The 21,128-nt window shown below is 40.2% G+C and overlaps 1 protein-coding gene and 3 long non-coding RNA genes across 8 annotated transcripts; 2 read left to right on the top strand and 2 right to left on the bottom strand.

Annotated features, from left to right (window-relative positions):
• Nucleotides 1-1,993: 1,993 nt before the first annotated feature.
• Nucleotides 1,994-6,233, bottom strand: LOC145437785 (uncharacterized). Of its 5 annotated transcripts, none has more exons than XM_080315087.1 (6): nucleotides 5,861-6,233; nucleotides 4,453-4,561; nucleotides 4,288-4,329; nucleotides 4,110-4,206; nucleotides 3,222-3,782; nucleotides 1,994-2,423 (listed from the first exon to the last, which is right to left on the bottom strand). In XM_080315087.1, the coding sequence occupies exons 1-6, from the start codon at nucleotides 6,139-6,141 to the stop codon at nucleotides 2,344-2,346; spliced, it is 1,170 nt and encodes a 389-aa protein (XP_080171213.1). In that variant the 5' UTR covers nucleotides 6,142-6,233; the 3' UTR covers nucleotides 1,994-2,343. The 5 variants fall into 5 exon arrangements, with proteins under 5 accessions (XP_080171213.1, XP_080171212.1, XP_080171211.1 ...); XM_080315086.1 differs by having other exon boundaries at nucleotides 1,994-3,614; nucleotides 3,681-3,782; nucleotides 5,861-6,204; XM_080315085.1 differs by having other exon boundaries at nucleotides 1,994-3,413; nucleotides 3,468-3,782; nucleotides 5,861-6,198.
• LOC145437788 (uncharacterized) lies at nucleotides 3,647-4,358 on the top strand. Its single transcript, XR_013914736.1, has 2 exons — nucleotides 3,647-3,788; nucleotides 4,149-4,358. It is a non-coding gene; the product is annotated as an uncharacterized LOC145437788 (long non-coding RNA).
• A 1,388-nt stretch (nucleotides 6,234-7,621) lies between the features above and the next one.
• Nucleotides 7,622-19,758, top strand: LOC145437790 (uncharacterized). The gene is made up of 2 exons (XR_013914738.1): nucleotides 7,622-15,099; nucleotides 15,608-19,758. It is a non-coding gene; the product is annotated as an uncharacterized LOC145437790 (long non-coding RNA).
• On the bottom strand, nucleotides 17,899-19,946 carry LOC145437789 (uncharacterized). Its single transcript, XR_013914737.1, has 2 exons — nucleotides 19,524-19,946; nucleotides 17,899-18,232 (listed from the first exon to the last, which is right to left on the bottom strand). It is a non-coding gene; the product is annotated as an uncharacterized LOC145437789 (long non-coding RNA).
• Nucleotides 19,947-21,128: the final 1,182 nt, after the last annotated feature.

Below are 21,128 nucleotides of genomic sequence, written 5' to 3'. Positions count from 1 at the left end.
TTACTGTCAGCAATTGCGATTTCGAGGCGTTTATGCAAAGGTTGTTCTGGGCCGTCCACTCATGGACTTTGGGCATTTGGTCACCAGTCAGGGCATCTAGCTCTGCCGTCGAAGATGCGGAAGAGAGGAGGTGAGTATCATCAGCGAACAGTGTGGTGTTCAATGAGGAGGTTTCAAAAATGTCGTTGACATATAAGGTGAAAAGGACCGGTCCAAGTACTGAGCCCTGGGACACACCACAGGTCACCGGGTGAGGAGAAGACAAGGTGTCTGAGATCGCAACCATTTGTTGGCGTCCAGTGAGGTAGCTTTTCATGAGCTCAAGTTGTGGGCCCCGAAGTCCGTAACGCGCCAATTTCGAGATGAGAATTTTATGATCTACGCAGTCAAACGCTTTTTTTAGGTCGAGAAAAATGCTACATCCCACATTTCGCTTCTCTGAGATATCATAGTACTGTTCGGCCACTGTTAGGACGGCATGAGCGGTTGGTGTTTGTTTCGGAAGCCAAATTGTTGAGGGGAAATGACAGACATTTTGGCGAGGAATGAGGACAGGCGGGAGAGGAGCAACTTTTCGAATACAATCCCGATGCATGGGAGAACGGATATCGGACGGTAGTTGGTGACATTAGTTCTATCCCCAGCTTTGTGTACAGGGACTACTCTGGCTTTTTTTAGATAGCTTGGGTAGACTCCATTTTCTATCATGAAGTTGAAAAAATGGGCCATATATTGACCGATATGCAGGCTTATCATTTTTAGAAACCATGATATATCTCTTCCTTGTTCACGAATGTTCAGTTTATGTCATAGTCCTTGTAAAAATAAGAAGTAATCGTTCTTTCACAAAGAAATCGATTAGATATGGGAAGTAGACGATTTACGATTACTTTAGAATATTTTCGAACGATTGCGATTACGATTACTTGAAAATGCTGTATTCGTCGTAATCGATTACGATTACCGCGATTACCCCATGTCTGGTTTGTACAAGTCTGCTACAGAGACGAGCGGATTTGAAATTTCTATGTCCTAATCCAATCCAAATCCGAACCTTCAAATCCATATCCAAATCCTAATCCATAATTTTTTCAGATTCTAGTCCATGTCCAATCCTAATCCGATTCCAACTGGAAATTCGGAAAAAATACTAATTTATGCAATGGAGTGATTCGAAAATTTTCTTTCACAACCAACGATTCACTTGATTCAAGATAACATAGTAACCATTATTACATTAATAACTGATCTGAATAAATTTTGTCGCCATCCGCCACACGACATTTCAATCTCCCCAAAAATAGGTAAATCCAATCCAAATCCTAATCCGTTCTGAAAAAAATGTCTAATCCAAATCCAATCCAAATCCGACAAAATATCACAAATCCTGTTTTTTCAAAGGCAGCGGCTACTCGTCCGGACCCGGACGAATAATTTTCTCAGGCTATTCGTCCGGCACCGTGTGACGTAGGCCCGTTACTATGGAGACTGTATGCGTTTTTGACAGGCTTCGGTTTTGTACATTATTTATTCGCCCTTCTGGTTACTGATTTCAATGGTTACTGTTACTGATTTGTATGCTCATAATTATAGCTCCGAGGGAAAGTTTACGCCATACTAATAATTGCAAATAGCTGTGGTGAAAGTACCAGAACTTGACGCCCACCTTTACCTTTACAAGAGATGTTTACCTACGCTTAATGTAGTAAGAACAAGTAGGATAGTGATTTGTAAGCTCATAATTGGAGCTCCGAGGGAATGTTTGCGCCATACGAAGAGCTTTAAAGTGCTATCGTTAAATAACCGGATGCAGTCAGAACACGAACGATTCGCTGAAATTCTTGCTGTCTCCACCTATTTCTGAACTCATGCAAGCGCCATTGACCTAACCAATTGTACGTGAACTTGCACAGCTAAGACGGAATTGTCACCTCTGCTGTACTACGAGTACTCATACTTGATGTTGCTGCGCAGTAATGATTGGAATACCAACTGAGAGAGACTGTGCGTCTTTATTTTCATACAACAGAAATACAGAACAAATGGACAGCAGCAATGATCATACAGAAAACATGTGCATGCACAGTATTTGATGTCGGATAGAAGAGATCGATACAGCCATGGAAGTCAAGTGGTCTGATAAAACCCGCATGAAACAAGTATGCCTACATTGTCTCTGCATCATCTGACTGTAACAAATCGTAGTTGAAAAGATGAAGAAAAATTAAATGATAGCAAATGAATGAATGAAGCAATGTCTGGGCGAAGTAGGGCAACAGTGTTAATAGGAGAAAAATACCAGTATTTGGTGTCGGATAGGAGAGATCGATACAGCCTTGGAAGTCAAGTGGTCTGATAAAAACCCCATGAAACGAGTATATGCCTACATTGTCTCTGCATCATCCGTCTGTAACGAATTGTAGCTGAAAAGATGAAGAAAAATTAAATGATAGCAAATGAATGAATGAATGAAGCAATGTCTGGGCAAAGTAGGGCAACAGTGTTAATACGACTATCAGAGGTAATCAGGTAGGTCAAGAGTGTTAATAGGACTATCAGAGGTAATTAGGTATGGCAAGAGTGTTATTACGGTGACAAGAGGTAATGAGGTATTTTTTTTAATAATCTGCCATACAGCAGTTCACAGATGGTAATCCATTCAAAATGATAGGTCAGTCGATAGATCTCTTGGTTAGGTAACTATTAAATGGGCCCAAGTAGATATTTCCCTTCGGTGAGGGTCCTGTATCAAGGGAGTGAACAACTTAAGCAGGTATGAAAAAGTCATCGAACACATACGACAAACTGTTCGAAAAATATTTGTGTACAACTTCAATGTTTATATGATCATTGGGTGTTAATCTGGTATGCATGCTGGCATTTCCGCACATTCCTTATTGCAGGTGACAGTAAATGCTGTGCATACAATTTGCTGCTTTCAAGATATTCAAGCATTGCTAGCGTGTTTTCACTGGGAACATCAATCAAGAAAACTAAGTAGCCTACTTTCAATGTCAAAGTTGCCGCTACATATTTTTCTAACAGAGGCATCTGTTATTTTTTGCAGCGGCCACAGAACCATTTGTTTTGTTTAGGGTAAGTGTTTAGTCCAGCACATAGAAGATGATCCCGGTTGAGACAGGAGTCGCAACGAATTGAATTGCTCTTTGTAAGTTGAAGGTCGCATACTCCACAGTACCAGTCTTTCTGACTATATTTACTTTGGAATGCCTTCATCACAGCAGCCCATCCATCATATGCGAAGTAATTCTTGATGTGGAGTATATTCACAGTCTCATCAAGGCAGCTGTTGGGGATGAGACGAGTGTCAGACGTGACAGACTTACTGCCCAATTTCTTTCCATACACTGCTTCATTAGTGTCAGATGGTGATACAAACCATGACAGCATCACTGTGAATAAGGCAGAAGTGAAATTTGCTGAAGTTCTGCATGAAATAAACTTACATCGGTCTCTGTCTTTAGGATGTATTTTTTTAAATGGAACTGGAGTGTCACATTTCTTCTTCTTCGGAAGGCCAACCACAGTTTGTTCCAAGCCTTTTGGGCGTCCTCTTTTTTTCAGTTTTGATGGCAGATGAATGTTGGAAAGATCTGAAACAGCAAGATCAGTTTTACTATAGTGTAGCAAGATAAAGTTTGGATTTATTTGACACCAACCCGTGAACTTGTCTGGTGTCATGGTGATTTTGCTACAGTCTACGGACACTGCTGGGGTGCTATTTTCTGCATCACAGACTTCGGACACTGCTATAGCGCAATCTGAAGGTAAACAAACATGCAAACATCATGAAATTGCAACATACATCTAAATCCAGTGAGTATAGTGACCTGGTCTGTGATTTAAGATAATTTCTTTATTGTAATCATATTGCAACAAATATCGGAGTTTATTGATACTGATATTTTGTGAAAGCAGTCCTAATAACATGATGTCTGGTAGCTTAATTAACCTGAGATGTTGCTTGTGAATAGTGTATGTATGGTTGATTGATTGAATGAATGACTGATAGGCCTACATTACTTGGTGATGTAGTGTTGTCTGCAACTAATAGACTAGAATAACATTTCAAGTAAATGCTAACTAACCTGATGTCTCAACAATCACCAACGTCTTTTCCTTCGCAGAGGCATGAGATCCATCTTTGTTCGAATCAACACAACCTACCAGAAACGGAGAGGATACCTAAATAAATATCAAGTGTTAATGAGTGCACAATAGACGTACCTGCTGTAGTGTTATTAGTCCCAGGTACAGTGGCAGTACCTGCGGTAGTGTTACTGGTCCCAGGTACAGAGGCAGTACCTGCTGTAGTGTTATTGGTCCCAGGTACAGAGGCATGAGATCATCATCAGATCAAAATGAAAAAATATAACGGTGATTATGCATTAGTTGTCATTTATTGATTCAATAGTGATAATCGCATATTACCTTGCTCAACCCGTGGTTATGCTGTTCATTAATACTCTTCACTATGAGATACTGCCCATCCTCTGATGTACCAAACCTGATATGAGCTTGGCACTCTTTACGTAAAGTGCTGCAATGAAATCGTGATACGTTACCCTGTATTTCAAGCGTAATGCACAGCATGTGTGGCAGTGCCACTACTCGTAGTCCAGTAGCGAGCCAAAAAGGGGGCACTTCTTCGTTATTCTCCACACATCAGGAAGTGGTCTCCATGAAACCAATGCTTCCTATGAACATGTGAGAATTTATAAACGTTAAAATAAATTGATTTTCGCGTTGGGGTGGGGGATATTAGGGTCGGGTGGGTTAGGATTGGGGTGGTGGGATTGTGGTTGCATGTGTGGGGTTAGGATTGGGGTGTCGGGGTTGCATGTGTGGGGTTAGGATTGGGGTGTCAGCACGCGTGGGGTTAGGGGTGTCGTAAGATGAAGTGGTGGGGTTGCAGTTGCATGTGTCGGGTTGCGTATGCGTAAGATGAGGTGGTAGGGTTTCAGTTGCATGTGTGGGGTTAGGATTGGGGGGTCAGCACGCGTGGGTTAGGATTAGGGTGTCGTAAGATGAGGTTGCATGTGTGGGGTTGCGTATGCGTAAAATGGGGTTACAGTTGTATGTGTGGGGGTTGCGTATGCGGGGTTAGGATAGGGGTGGCAGGGTTGCACGTGTGGGGTTGCGTATGCGTAAAATGAGGTGGTGGGGTTACAGTTGCATGTGTGGGGTTTGCATGTGTTGGGTTGCGTATGCGGGGTTAGGATAGGGGTGGCAGGGTTGCGGTTGCATGTGTGGGGTTAGAAGGGTGTCGTAAGATGAGGTTGCATGTGTGGGGTTAGGATTAGGGTGTCGTAAGATGAGGTGGTGGGGTTGCAGTTGCATGTGTGGGGTGAGGTGGTGGGGGTGTGGTTGCAGTTGCGTGTGCGGGGTTAGGATAGGGGTTGCGGTTGCATGTGTGGGGTTAGGGATTGGGTGTCAGCACGTGTGGGTTAGGATTAGGGTGTCGTAAGATGAGGTGGTGGGGTGTCATAGGAATGGGTTGGGGTTTAGGCTGAGGCTAATTTAACCCTAATTTCACGATACCAAGACTACAAAATGCTCATGGGAAACATTGCTTCTTCATGTTCATGTGGTTGTGGACCCGGTGGAAATTCCGTATCATACGTATCACATACGTATCACACATGTGGGTTAGGATTAGGGTGTCGTAAGATGAGGTGGTGGGGTGTCATAGGAATGGGTTGGGGTTTAGGCTGAGGCTAATTTAACCCTAATTTCACGATACCAAGATTACAAAATGCTCATGGGGAACATTGCTTCTTCATGTTCATGTGGTTGTGGACCCGGTGGAAATTCCGTATCATACGTAACGCTTACTTACCGTTGGTTAGGTCGTAGACCCTTAGATAAGCTCTGAAATCTGCGGCCGCCGTGGATGCAGTGAAAAGATATCTGGCCATACTTGAGCGCATCATTGAAATTTCGCCGAGTGGTTCGCTTTCTTACTGCATCGAGCGTACGTGAATCTCTCTTGTAGAGCTGGACGTAATTTTCTTTCTGGTATTTCTCCAAAGCACTTTTCAAGTCTTCATAAGAGGCGAACCTACTCTCGGAATCCATGCCGCAGTTACGGCCCACAGTTCCGGAAATCCCGGCACCCATTCTGCAGTTGCGGCATGCTTACGCCGGATGAATAGCCTGAGGAACCTTATTCGTCCGGGTCCGGACGAGTAGACACTTCCTTTTTCAAAACCTAATCCTAATCCATGCTCATCTCTGGTCTGCTATAGTAGGGTTACCATATTTCTGCAACCCAAATTTCGGACACTCTTTAGCGCCCACTAGTGGATTTCAGAATGAGTTATGACGTCACACTAGCAAAGCTATTTGCTCATAGACCAGAGGTGGTCTGGATCCGGTTCAGGAGTATATGTTGCTGTGTGTTGTGTAACCGGGACCGAAAGCACGTGTTTTCAGCCCCTTCCCGCCCAAATAAACAATGAATTTGAGTCCACACTATAGGGTAATCGATGCAACTTCCGGAGGGGGGGGGGTGGAGTGTTTGTTATGAATCTGGTTTCTATATACATCTCGTCGTTAAATTATTTCAATGAATTCTGTCAATAATATTGGTTGTTCTATATATATTACTATATATATATACTAGGCTACTCTCCGCGCACATGATCACAGTTAGCGGGTGGAGGATGATGAGTTCGAAAATACAGGGAGCGTAATTGCACATCGTTAAGTCATGTAGGCTACATGTCCTACCGATAAGATAGTTTATCAGCCTTTCGCCGGTGCGCTTCACTGATCTTTATAAACAACCCACATCCAGTGGTTTCCAACCTTTTATGGTCGCGACTCCATCTCCATTTTGAAAATGTTCCGTGGCCCAGATCAAAATTTGACGAGCTGATTACTAAAAGAAGTCAGCACCTTTGCCCAGACTTACTCACGGGCTATTTTGGAAGCAAATTACGTTCAACATATTCGCAAAGCCCAGAATAAAGGCAAACGACCCCCCCTCCCTTTGGAATCACTATCTTTGAATAAAGCAATTAAAAGGCCTTGACGATCTCTAGGAATATACCGTTCTCCTATCATTGCGATTACAATTAGGCTTATTCCAGTAATGAAGGTTGTTTTTATTTATATTTTATTTCAGTTTTTGCGAGGGTGTTAGTCACCATATTAAATTCAATAAATGTGACAGTAAATCGCGCGCAGCGCGAAGAAAAATATCATGCGTCAGCATAAATACACCCCAAAAATGTTGTTTTTAGGTTGATTTACGAAAGAAATTATGAGTCTACGACAAGTCTTCAAAATTCCGGACATTGGGCATATTTTAGAAATTCCTCCCGGACGCTAGTTTGAACAGTGAAATTCCGGACATGTCCGGGAAATTCCGGACGTATGGCAACCCTATGCTATAGTAATGTTCATGTTCGTAGTATATCGAAATAAACACGAATATTGTCGTAGGTTACTCGTCAGCCATAATCATCAGCAACGAGTAGATAATTCAAAAGAACTTTGTATATATAAGCAGTCTAAAAAATCTAACCCGTAACTACGTTTAATATATTTTTGGGTTTTGAAATTGATAAATTCTCGACACCGGATCAGATTCGGATCCAAGGATACACCATACCATACCATAACACCACACAATGTAGTTAATCGAACCATTGAAATAATTGAACCATTTGGAATCTACCCTCTGTAAAGGTTATGATTGAAATATGGATATTGGATATAGCTCAGTCGGATATACGAGCACCAACCACTGAGCTATATAAACACCAAGTCACCAACCCTGTCGATCTGTTTGACGATATTCGGATTGAATCCGGAACGTTTTCTTCTGCGCTCCACTTTTGCGAACTTTGCATTGGCGGAACTGCTCAACTGGGGCTTAATTCTGCGATACTCGATTGGTTACGGAATGTGTATAATGATAGTAGTTGACAACTTAGTTTTGTGCGTCGTCAGCGAGATGTTGAACTTGAAAGTTGTGGTTTCTTCTAGATGCAATTTCAGTCTTCGTGGAGCGCCTCGTCCTTCCAAGAGGAAAGAGAGGGAGTGAGTGTACTTGTACGTCGATAAATCTAACGTTGTTGATACTATCAAGTAACTCGTTCTGAGTTACAAGGCATAACATTTGGGTTGCACTATTTATAGTTACACTGTAGTTGGAACTGATATTTTCCCTGGTTTGTTGCATTTGATTTGTGAATAAATCCCAAGCTGTTGTGTTAATGTTGAGTTGCCTTGAGTTGAGTTGCCTCGCAGTCTTGTGATGTTTTGAAACGATGAAAATATTAATAAACCTGACTGACTGACTGCCTCTCAGGCTCTCAGATGTCTCTGAACTTCGCAATGGAACTGTTCCTTCTTGTGGCCTGAATTGTCTGTTGTTTTGAGATTTTCAACTTGAAACAAATCCCACGGATCTTAACAAGACTTCAGTGGTGAAGCTAGTAGATATACCGTACTGCTATAGAAATAAAAGGATGGCATAACGATTTAAGTTACAAAGTTAGTAATGATTACACCTGATGAGTGTCTGCTGAAAATGTTCGGGATTATTTCAATATGAATATATTATTCAATCAATCAATCACCAACCAAACCATGTCTAATAATACTATTAAAATTGATGTAAATATGATATAAACCTTACTTAAATGGTCATCATTACTGCGTGAACTATGACTATAACTAGAAAATGTAGCTGTAATAGGTGGCCGTAAAGTCGCAGAAACTTGTCGACTAGCCAAAATCAATGTAAACAATAGATTAGCAACAATATAGAATTTGTGGTGAGTAGTGACCAATGCATCTGTCTGACTGCTTTTTCCATTTGTCAGCTACAGGGTTGTAATGACTCGATTCGTAATTTTTTGATGACTCGACTTGACTTGAGGGTCAGATCATGTCAGGTGATCCAGGCCATATTTCCACCATCTTGGATTGTCATGAAAATGGGCATGCTTACAGAGCTGTGTTTTCTGATTTCAGAAAACCAAATTTCATCAAAAAAGGTCATCTTAAGCCGAAGATATGACCGTCCAAAATTTGCTATTTTTGGGATCGCTCAAGCGGAAAAAATATCAGAAATTTCTACATGTAGTTTATATTTGCTATATTTCGGTCAAATTAGGGTTGTTGAGAGTGAGACTTACACACTTGTTCATTTATATCCTGCTTGATACTTTTTCGATTTCTTCGACACTTGGAGTTGCATAGTCTGACCTTTAACCTCGTGATTTTGTTCATGTCTTTGAAAATCACTCACGCGTGACTTCATTTTCAATTGCAGATATCTCTTGGTGACTAGGTGATATCATCAAGTGTAAGGTATCATTGGAAAGCTCTTTAAAAGGACTTTTAAAATCAATAATAAAATTAGTAACTTCTTATCATCACATTGGAAAAAATTTGCTGTAAAATAATGTTGGAAAAATTGTTGATTTCAAAATATTATTACAATTTTACTTTCATAACAGGTTGTACGGTATTAAATTTGAGGATGTGGATGAACTTATTTCGTTCAAACAGTGGGTGTCAGTTGGCCAAACTGATCTAATAACTCAAACCTTAACCATACCTGAATTTATTCAGTTGATATTAGGGTTAGTTTGGATAGCAATAATTTTCCCTATCCGGATAACGGATATATCCGGATATTTGGAATTTAGCTAACCGGTTAACCGGATAATGAATGCTAAGTGAGATAATCGATTTCACGAGGTCTGCATGAAAAATGGATCGCAAAATCATTAAGCAGTGTTATTGTAGATTTATACGTACACGCGCAGTACGAGCGAATACGAGAAAATTTGATGTTCACTACTTCTGCAACTCCCTCCTTATAAAGTACGCTGCATCAATAGTGGCATCCTGTAGCCGGGACTGGAGTTTTGTAACAATGAGTCCACACGTATTAAATGCCCTTTCTGCTTCCACAAAATGGGCTGAAGATAGTAAGCAGCGCTTCCTTTTCGCCCATTCTTCTGTTTAGGTGTCCAGAGCTGGAAGGACGAGTAGTTGATACTGGAATTGAGGCCGACATGATGGCTCGCTCTAATTCCTCCATGGGAAATTCACATGATCAGGCCCGTAGCCAGCCGAAAAATAAGGGGGGGGGGGAGTGTTTTAAATAAAACGAGGGGGTTTCGATTTTTTTTCGAATTTAGTATCAGTGGAAATTAATTACGCTTGCACGCACGAACATGTTTGCGAAATGCGAACATTCGATGTCATTAAGTTTCGCGATGTCACTCATTAATCAAAATCGCTGATCATAATAGTCTTACCGGCATATTGTCTCCAAGTCACCAAGAGATAGGAACCAACGCATGCCAGGCCCGAGACTCGATGGTTACGCCAGCGATGATATGATATCGTTTGTACCATGCCTATTGCAGATGCGATTGTGTAGGCCAGCGATGATATCGTGAGCACCAAGCCAATGCAGGTGTGATTATGTAGGCCAGTGATGGTATAAAGTCCACAGAGCCTATTGCAGATGTGATTCTGCCAGCGGAACTATAGGCTTGTTGAAGACTCGAAAAATCAGGCCAGCAACGATAGCCGAGTTCGCGGCAATCAATGACCTAATTTGGCGATCTTCACAGCGGGAGATTGCGTCGCGTTACACACTGCATTGACGTATCTCGCTAATTGGCGACACGGTTCTCGCTAAGTGGCCGAGCGCAACACTGATAATACGACTTATTGAAGCTTCCTAAAAGTGTAAAACGTATTATTACCGATGCTATTTTATCCGGTTAACCGGCAGATTTATATCCGGATATCGGATAATAAAAAAACCTGCGGTTAACCGGGTAACCGTTATCCGGATAATCCAACCCTAGTTGATATTAAAAAAGCTTGAAGATTTAGCACCACATCAGCACATTTCGCATTCACAGTCTTTATATTTGAAAAAACGAAAACAAGATATAGATCAGCAAACAGCTCTTGTATTAATGGATTTTGCGGAAAATTATTCTTTCCACATTCAAGATAAAGCGCAAGGGTAGGCTATCATTGGACTCACCAATGCTGCACTGTGCACCCGGTAGTTTGCTACTACAAGTCTGCAAGCAACGATATTTTGTATTTAAATCTATGCTTTTTATTGGAAGAGTTGTTGCACGATGCAGTAATGGTGTATCTGATTCAGCAAAAAACAATTGAAATTCTCAAAAGTACAATTCACAACTTGGACAATGTGGAATATTTTAGCGATGGTTGCGCTGCCCAGTACAAAAACAGAAAATCATTTTACAATTTGTGCAAGCACAAAGCTGACTTCAAAGTGGATGCTGCGTGGTCCTTTTTTTCCACGAGCCATGGTAAATCGCCATGTGATGGCATTGGTGGCACTGCAAAACGAGCTACAGCAATGGAAAGTCTGAGACGCCCACTGAATGGTCAGATTTTGAACGTGGAAGAAATGATGTCCTATTGCGTGAAAAATCTCCAAAAAATAAAATTTATTAATTTGCTCAAAGACGAATTGGATGCTACGAAAGCTTTTTTGGAACATCGATTTCGGCTCGCTGCCACAGTCAAAGGTACTCGGGCATTCCATCATTTTAGGCCATTGTCATCAACCAAACTGGGAGCAAAACGTGTCAGCCATGACAAACAGTATGTATTGGAAGCTGAATTAGTTGAAGACTCAAACCAAGAACATGTACTTCAAACTGAAATTATCAAAAACAAATTTGTATGCTGCGTTTATGATGAAAACTGGTAGGCTACATTGGCATGGTCACAGAAATTGACAAGCCAAACAACGATGCCTTAGTTGAATTCAAGCACCCATCAGAGGCCCATCAGAGTTTTTTCACTGGCCTCAAAATAAAGATTCTTGCTGGACACTGTTCCAGCACATTTTGTGCACAGTTGACGTTCCTTGTTTATTTAATAATCGGGGACAATACCAACTGACAAAGGAATCAGCACTGAAAGTCATACAAGTTTGGAAGAAATATCATCAAAGATAAATAGATATCTGATATGAGCGAATAGTTATTATCTAATAGTATGAAAACTAAAGAACCCGCAGGACCTTGATGTTGATTTTGATTGTCATTGTTCCTTTCATTGTTTAGTGCTGATCGTTGCCGAATGTATTGTATAGAGTACATAAAACATCGCATCTTATCGTGTCAGTTGTGAATTCTGATGTGTTTTGGAAGTATTGTGTGGTCATCTCAAACTGTGTAGCAAAATTTTTTCAAATTTTCAAAAATATCTCAAATTATTGTCAGCATAATTTATGTCAGCAATTATCTGTTTGAGTTATACTGACTACCTTATGTATAGAACACTTGGCACGGTACTGTATATAGAATTAAGGTGGAATGAGTTGCTTCACAGAGTTTGCTCTTGTTAAAAAGGTGAAGGATTTTGAATAAATTTGCAAGTTAGCGTCATGGCGCTCTAATGGTATGTTACGATTCAAAAGTGACTAATGTTATTTTTGTTTTTAAAAGCTCTTGTCAAGAGCTTTCCAATGATACCTTACACTTGATGACATCACCTGGTCACCAAGAGATATTTGCAATCGAAAATGAAGTCACGCATGAGTGATTTTCAAATACATGAACAAAGAAGCGAGGTTAAAGGTCAAACTATGCAACCCCAGGTGTCAAAGAAGGCGAAAAAGTGTCAAGCAGGACATAAATGAACAAGTGTGAAAGTGTTACCTTCAACAACCCTAATTTAAACGAATTGTAGCAAATTCAAATTACATGTATAAATTTTTGACATTTTTTCCGCTTAAGTGATCACAAAAACAGCAATTTTTAAACGGCCATATCTTCGGTTCTACTCATCCGATTTCGATAGAATTTATTTTTTTGAAAGCAGAAGTAAAAGTTTTCTAACCATACCAATTTTTATGACAATCTGAGATGGTGGAGGTACATTTTGAAATTTTTCTGGATCACCTGACATGATCTGACCCTTGAGCCATTTTGTTATAGTTATCGGAAATAACTAGACTCGCCTTGAGTCACTTTGTGTATTGGGTCAAAACTACGAAAGTAAGATTGACTTGTAACTCGGAAGCTTGTGACTTTTTGCGTGATTGCGCAATGCACATGCCACAGACAGCGATTCCGTGAATATTGTCGTATTCGTAACCCCCAATATTAATCTGGCGTGAATGACGGTGTGTGTATCGAACTAGTCCCAAAATTTTTGGCGATCAGAAAAAAGATATGATGAATGCTGATCATGACCTTTTTAGCCAAAACTAGCCTAAAACAATGATTTATTACCACTTGAAAATCTTTACTTCTACTTGTACTTGAGTAGAAATTTACGATGATATTTATACTTGAGTAGCAACTCTGCTTGCAAGCTATCAGAAATAGATCAATATATTTTGGTCTAGCAGACGCAAATTATACTTCCCTAGTACTAGGCTGCAGGGTTGTAACCAAGTCACAAGGCTCCGAGTCACAAGTCAATCTCTCTTAATAGTTTTGACTCGAAGTCGAGTCATTTTCAATTCACCACCGAATCAAGTCCGAGTCCAAGTCATCGAGCAGAGGGTCGAGTACGAGTGATGATAATATGACTCGAGTCCAAGTCATTGTGTTGACTGCACAGTTTTCAGTTGAAGTCTTCTTAAACTCACTCATTATATCTCTGTTTGTTTGGGGATATCGAATGGTTCGCATTTTTAATATACTGATTTTCCTCACTTTTAGATGTTTCTGGTCGCATTTTCAAGTACCAGTACCAATAGACTAAATCCCAATAGTGTGGTTACTTTACTGATCTTCAAAATTACAATTAAATGTCAGTCTTGGCCGTCCAAGTCTCGAGTCATATGACTTGGTTCGAGTCATGCGCAATGAGTCGAGTTTAAGTCGAGTCAATACACAGATTGACACGAGTCAAGTCATTTCCGTATTTTGAGAAAATGAGTCGGGTCAAGTCGAGTCATCAGAAAATCGTGCCATGTTGTGACTTGTTTTTTCGGTAGTTGAGTGGCCTCTGGATTCTTCATTCAGCGATTGCAGATCGGTTATAATTAGAGTCGGACCGTTTATTGGTTCGCCGATAATATCACCCTAAAGAAATATTGGTCGTATTGGTGATTGAGAAAAAATTATCTGCAATTTTCGTGACATCACAACATGGTAGTAGGGAGTCGGAGAACTATCATTTGCGAAAGGGAATATTGATCAGTTTACAGGCAGAGCTTGTCAAAATAGTCATGGCTCATACTGAAATAGGAGTAGAAGTAGCAATTTCAAAGTATGTATTGTAGGCCTAGTTTTGTCTAAAAACTGCAAATTTAGTTGGCAGTCAAAAATGCTAACCACTTGACTAATTAGTGCGAGTAGGCAAAATATACTTTGGTACCATGAGAAAGTACTTCATTACTTGATGAGTTCTGCATGCAGGCGTTCAGATGCAGCCTTTCTAGTTTATTTCGTGTCCAAGCTTAGCGAGGGCTGTACTCGCATCTGTTCAATGTTCTGAAGCTTTTGAGATCTGATTTAATCTTTCGAATATCGGTTAAATATATCAGGTGAAGGTGCTAGTTATGTTTTTATCAGTATTTATGAGCTCAAAAATCCAATAATCAGGTTCGCACCAAAGTACAGATAAACAAACACTGTATAGTGCTACTCTACACTATAATGATTTACGACGGAACTGATTTTGACACTTTATTTATTCAATGAATTGTCTTGGCTATTCGTGGAAGTCAACGAGATCTCTTCTAGAATATTCTTTACGGCCACGTGATAGCATCCGTTGAAATGTACCCAAACTTATTTACTCAGCTCATTGTGTTTGAGCCGAGTTGAATATTAAGCCGCCGCTCCTTGACAAACAAATATAGTTCAAAAAATGTTTCCGTGGTAATGTACAACCGTTAACTGGGTGGTTGTGCTTGACTGAATTTATATAGAAAGGTTAAATAAAGTAGGTTCATGTCTTTTGAAAATTGTCGAATTACAACAAAAACCCAATTAGTTGATATTTAGGAGAATTCAGGTTGTCATTGAATTAGGTTTATAAAAACTATCTATGTGATTACAACCATCATAATGTGTTCTTTGCAAGGTGGTTCGGATTGATTAGCTTTTGAAGGTACAAAACCTCGATATGCAGTTGAATGGTATATTCCTATTGAAATGAACCCCAATATTTCCAGCTGACACTCGCCTGGGGTAACCGTCAGCAACTAGCAAAAATTTGGAAGAACATTGTATATCAACAATCGTATCACGATCACCGCCAAAATATTTGGATCTATTTCAATATGAATATATTAGTCAGTTATATATTAAATAAGGTTGACAGATGTGATATTCAAATTTGGTACAATTTCGGCCAGAAATATTTCAGTTCACATTATTTTCCAATAGTACCATAACTGATGGCTTCCACTAAACATTTCGATTGCCGATATTGACATCATTACTAATCGACTGATTTTATAAAGCAAGGTTAAATTAAATCAGTGTCTTGTGAAAATTGTTGAATTACAAAAGCTCAAGTAGTTGCTGTTTGAAGGATTGAGGTTTTCATTCAATTAGTGTTATCAGAACCATGTTATAATCTTTGCAAGGAGATTCGGATTTAGTTTGAGCCCAAATAAAGTAGCAAGGGTTGTCAATACCAAGATATGATACATCATTCAAATTTGGTACAATGCTAACAGGAATATTCCAGCTCGCATTATTATCCAATACCGTACCTACGGTTATGATAACCAATCACTGGCAATTAGCCAGCGTTTCGAATCGTGGTACAAACATACCCCTGGGGTTCGCTTCAGAGCTAGTCTCAGGGGTTCGGCTGAGGTCAAGACTCATACAGCACTCATACAACATACAGCAACTCATACAGCACTAGTCACACTGGTTTGCAGTAAATATTCACTGCAGGCTTAGTAGTTTTTTTGTGTGAAAATTATGTTTTATTGGATTTTTTCTTTTAACAGTTGTTGATGTACATCTCATTTTGTGCACGTGTATTTTATTGTAATGCGTTTATTGAAATCACTGGTCAACACATATTTTTAGGCAGACAAAGTAAGAGTGGTTTTGGGGGTTCTGAAGGGCACTAATTCCGAATATGACCTTAGTTTTTTCAAATTGGCTCTTGTTGTGGCGATAACCCTTGGGGCTATTTTGACCAAAATCTCCCATTTTCGCGGTAATGACTAGATAAAAAATCGGCTCAGTCGTACTATAAAGTTTAGAAATTCAATCTACTCGTTATTTTACACACAAAAGACTCTTTTAAATCAAAATAGAGCAATAGCACTATATTTAGGGGTAATAGATTTATCATAGTTACAGACTTTCACAGACTTTCACGGATATCATGTAGGCCTACATAAATAAACTCCAGTCATGTACATAAGTATTTACCTAGATACTCAAATATCGTGGCATTAATTCAATCAGTTTTACGTAAACCACCTATTGCAAATTTGAAATAATATGTTGAAATGTCATATCATTGATATATTTTAAATCACATAATCACATACGATTTTCACCTGTAAGCTGTTTAGTGCAGTTTATCGAAAGGTTTCGGCAATGGTTTGACATAATATGTTCAATTGCTCATATCATCTTCCCTGATATCTTTCTTTTGTTGTTCTGATGTCTTGGTAGAACCTCTCCCTTGCTAATCAACAAGATGATCAGGAAATATATCAAGATGACTGAACAGGAAGTGAACTTTTATGCTCATGTTTGTGCTCAAGTTTTCGATATGCAGATACGGATTTTCAGACCAGCTGTTTGGAGTTGGGTGCTTTGTGATCATCTAAAAAGTTTATTTACTATGTCTTAGGAGAAATTACATGCAGTGAACTCCTTCCTAATGTGAAATGGGAATCTTTCATCGGTATTTGAATACACCAAATACCAGATTTAAGCTTCTCGTTTGATAGGGCTACTAGGTATACCCAGTTTACCCACTTTGTTGAATCAGCGGAAAATTATCCATTTACCAGTCAAATGAAATGAGACGTATATGAGTATTGTAGTTAAGCCTTTCAAGGACAAATTTTACAGCTTTATACTCCTCTTTAATCTTGGTAGAATGACCAATTGATACAGGAGAATATGTATTTCCACTGTGCAAAAGTAGGCCTACAATTTTTAGGCTTGACAAACTGTTTTTTTGACAAACAAATAATATGGCATCATGTCATGTTAATATTAATAGAATGACTGAGAATGATATTAAAGTTCTTCATAGTCAATTAGCTATTTATGCAAAGTATAAAATTAGAAAAAACTACGATTTTCTTCCTACCAAGTGAAATATTTAAGGGTAAATACAGTAATTTTGGGCTTTTTTGGGGTATAAATATCTTCTGACAAAGAGCCAATCTGACAAAACTAATGTGATATTCCTAATCAGCAACCTCAAAAACCCCAGAAACGGCTCTCAGATGTCTTGCCTAAATATATTTGTTTCATCTTTTTGACCAGTGAATTTCATGTCAGTGACGTCATATTTGTTGATAGGATTGTTGATATACGAAGTTGTTTCCAATTCTCTACTAGTTGCTAACGATTATCCCTGACGAGTGTCAGCCAAAAATATTCATGTTCATTAAAATATATTTTTCAATTGTACATTAAAGTTGTGTACCGCTATGAAGCTCTAGTATTGTATTAGATGTGTAATCGTGACCAGATTAGATCTGGGGTTCGCCAGGTTATTTAAGGTTAAGAACCACCTCACTAAATATTCAGACTGACTACTTATTATTGAAGATATTGATGTCATTACTAGACTGATTGATTTTAAATGTGAACCCGATTGATTAGAATGCCTCGGCACTGCTCGGAAAAATAGCATCGTCGTCTCGTCATTTTTTGATCGGCATTTCAGCCCTTGAACATATTCGTTTTGAAATATATTTTCCGCTGACTGTCAGGGGTAATCGTCAGCAACTAGTCGATAATTCGAAAGAACGTTGTCTATCAACCCATGTAAACTAGCAGGCGTCTTGCCCCAAAACTAGAAGCTCCGTCGCCATACGCGCCTTATTACGGTCTTCGATTGCCATCGATTCGCGGTCGATATTGTGATGAGATAGGCCCGTGTCATCGGCGCGTGAAATCTGATAAATTGCGGATCAAGAATTTGCCGGAGAGGTTCAGCGCAGTGCAGGCTTCTATATTCGAGCCTCGAAGTTTCTTTCAATATCCGCCGGTCGATATGTGATCTGAATAATGAAGTAATTGAGCCTAGGAGAAGGGCGTCTAGTGGATATCGATTCTTCTTCTTGTCTTGTTTCGTAAAAAGGAGCCCTGATTGTGATTTAGCGTGGAGTTTTTGAGTTTTCACTTCCGGATCGGTTCGAGTATAATCTGAGAAGTGTCCGCAAAGATCATTCTCAGAGGCGACTTTTCATTATCTTTGAAAGGCTTCTCGCACTGTGATCAATAGATGTGATCTACGCGACTTATGAAATATTGAAACCACTCCGATCAATAATTGCGTGACTATATGAAGCACGACTCTGCTCTCCCGGCCACAATGGCGCAAAACGAAGTCGGGTAAGCCTGCAAAGTGAGGCTACACTATTCAGGTTGAGGTTTGCCAGTCTATGCTTAAAGGCGAGGGACTTCAATATTGGACATCTCCTTGGGCTGAACAAAATCGAGTGACTTGAGTGATTCGATTCTGAAACGAGTATTTAGACTTCGGGTCATGTCAAGTATCACTGATTTTGACGTCATGACATTACGCATTTTCTGGAAAGTTCAAATTGTACGTTTTAAGCTACCACGAAGAAGATAACGCCAGTTCTACATCACAATAGAGATAATTTGGTGCTATTTTGACCATGCCTAATTCATAGCACGGACATATATGTCATTTCCACTAACGTGCATAGCTTTGTACTGCACGCTTCGTAATGTGCGATACGACCAATGTAGGTTTCAAGGCTTTCAGAGTGGAAAATACTGTTGAAACAATAATTTTCGTTGATATATTTACTATTGGTGGCAAGAAGCGTATCATTTCACTACTCGAAACAACCATGTCTCACTACTCGAGCCTTGCGTAGGATGGATCAACTGTGCGTCATAAGCTCAAGATTATTGCCCCATTCCGAGCGTTTCATCAACAAGAGAGTGTCGCTTTGGGCCTGAATATTTCATAAGTCTCATCGGGCCGAGTGGGCATGGCGTATTACTTCGGGGTGCGCGCATCAAGATTATGCATTTATCGGAAATCCATAACGCCATATGCTGCAGGGCGAGCTATATGCGGATTACGCGGCTATACTAGGCTGTTCTTATTGCATGTTGCCCTGATGATCAGTAGAGAGATTGCATTGAGTGAAGGAATGAGCCGTCTTTTGTCGAGTGCATTTGCTGTAGCCCTTGGATCTGCTGTTGACTTGACCCTCATCTTTCTACGGCGGTAGTTTTGGCGTGAGTAATGAGTATTGTGTTCTCAAAGCTCACAAAAGTAGCACAGCCTGCGCAATTTCGACTAGAACATACCTGTCATGGCGAGGTAAGGGAGATTGACTACAAAGGTCTGAATTGCGTTCTTTGAAGCCATACAGGGTCTTGACTTGATGCAGCAGAAGTTGGAACATCATTGCCGACTACGCGGCTTAGGCTGCGACTTTCGAGTTTCAAGCACGCATCAGTATCAATTTTGGCTCAATGTGTTCGCCGATAATATTCTGGTTGATATGAATATATATTTTAATTATACCAATTGCACCTCCAAGAGTCTGTTCAAAGTTTGTGTTTCTTGGCGATACATATTTCGTAATACTGACCGCGAATGTCGTTTCCACGAACTCACGTATCCTTGCGCTGCACTAAAACTCGAATCATTGTGTCCACTGTCCAGGACTCGGTTCGCCATTAACGGGCTATGTGCAGTTGTATGGCTCGTAGCCGATTTTCAATATGATTACGTTTATAGACAATTAAGGTACATAACTTCATTTCCGATTGAATAATATATCTGCATTCGGTGATACAATTTACGATATGCAATGTCATTTTCAATTGTCACAGAGTGACAGCCTCAGCTATTCGGGCTTGTTTCAATATCAACATACTATTTGAAGAGGTTCTTGGACGTACAAAACTTCAATGTACAGTTGAATAGCAGAAATGTATATACTATTGAACATGAATATTCGTGCCGTTCGGAATTATGGTAAACGACTTACAGGCCGGCCGGTCACCGGTAACGTTGATTTTTCATACATATAATCGTAACCAGTAATGTACTGAGCGTGTTAGGTTATCTTTGATAAAATTCCACTTCAATTGCAATAGATTCGAGGTTATAAAGCGACGGTAACAGCCGAACGCCTGTCCATAACCCAACAGCCCAAAACTCAACTGATGTTAAACAAGAGAGTCGACAATCTCAGGGGAAAAACGCGCTTCTGTGTTACGTCACCGGCGATCTTCCGCCCACGTGACTCGAACCGACCAATCGCGCGGCGGATGCCTCGCCCTGCTTTGCTCGCTCGGTTTTGGCGACTGCTTTGACCCTCAGCAATGGCGACTGATATTTTTTCGGCAGATTCGTGGTTTTGCATCGTGTTTCACGCCAGATTTCAGTAATTTTGTGCTGTATGGTACTGCTGGTTACTAGATTATGATGCGTACGACGTCTGGACTAAAACGGAGCACATTTAGCTAGACTAATCGTACAAAATCCGCCGGCTTTAAGATTTTGATTTATCAGCACTATTTTTACCAGGCATTACGTTACGAATCGCTATTGGGTATCGTATATCGTCTATTTCGCACGAATAGGTCACTGTGGCGAATTGAAACTTGGTCAGTGTGTGCGTAAATCCAGAATGGCGTCACTACTAATTCATTATGATAAGGGAGTAGCGTTTTTCCTTTGCCGACGCCCAGATCGTCTCGCAGAACCGTTGGCTGCGCCATAGTAACAGACCGTAGCCAAGGGCGTACGAGTGTTCGTGTTGGTTAGGTAGCCTATCCCGTTACACCTGCGTTTTATCAATTCTTTGCTGCATTTTACCAAATACGGCGTTGAATCCGCGTGATTACACGCGCAGACCGTGTTTTCGTGACGGTACGGCGATTGAAAAGTGTTGCTGCGTT

Source organism: Botryllus schlosseri, chromosome 4 (assembly GCF_051294905.1).
Source record: "Botryllus schlosseri isolate E-star chromosome 4, Bs_hap1, whole genome shotgun sequence".
In the NCBI taxonomy this organism is placed as follows: domain Eukaryota; kingdom Metazoa; phylum Chordata; class Ascidiacea; order Stolidobranchia; family Styelidae; genus Botryllus; species Botryllus schlosseri.
The sequence above is the reverse complement of the archived record's forward strand: the minus strand, read 5'-3'. Positions and strand labels throughout refer to the sequence as shown.

Coding starts and splice junctions, on each gene's coding strand:
- LOC145437785 (XM_080315083.1), bottom strand. CDS start 6,141: ATGGGTGCCGGGATTTCCGGAACTGTGGGCCGTAACTGCGGCATGGAT. Junction 4,562..5,860: donor GGTCTACGACCTAACCAACG/GTAAGTAAGCGT, acceptor ATTTCATTGCAG/CACTTTACGTAAAGAGTGCC. Junction 4,330..4,452: donor ATAACCACGGGTTGAGCAAG/GTAATATGCGAT, acceptor ATAACACTACAG/CAGGTACTGCCTCTGTACCT.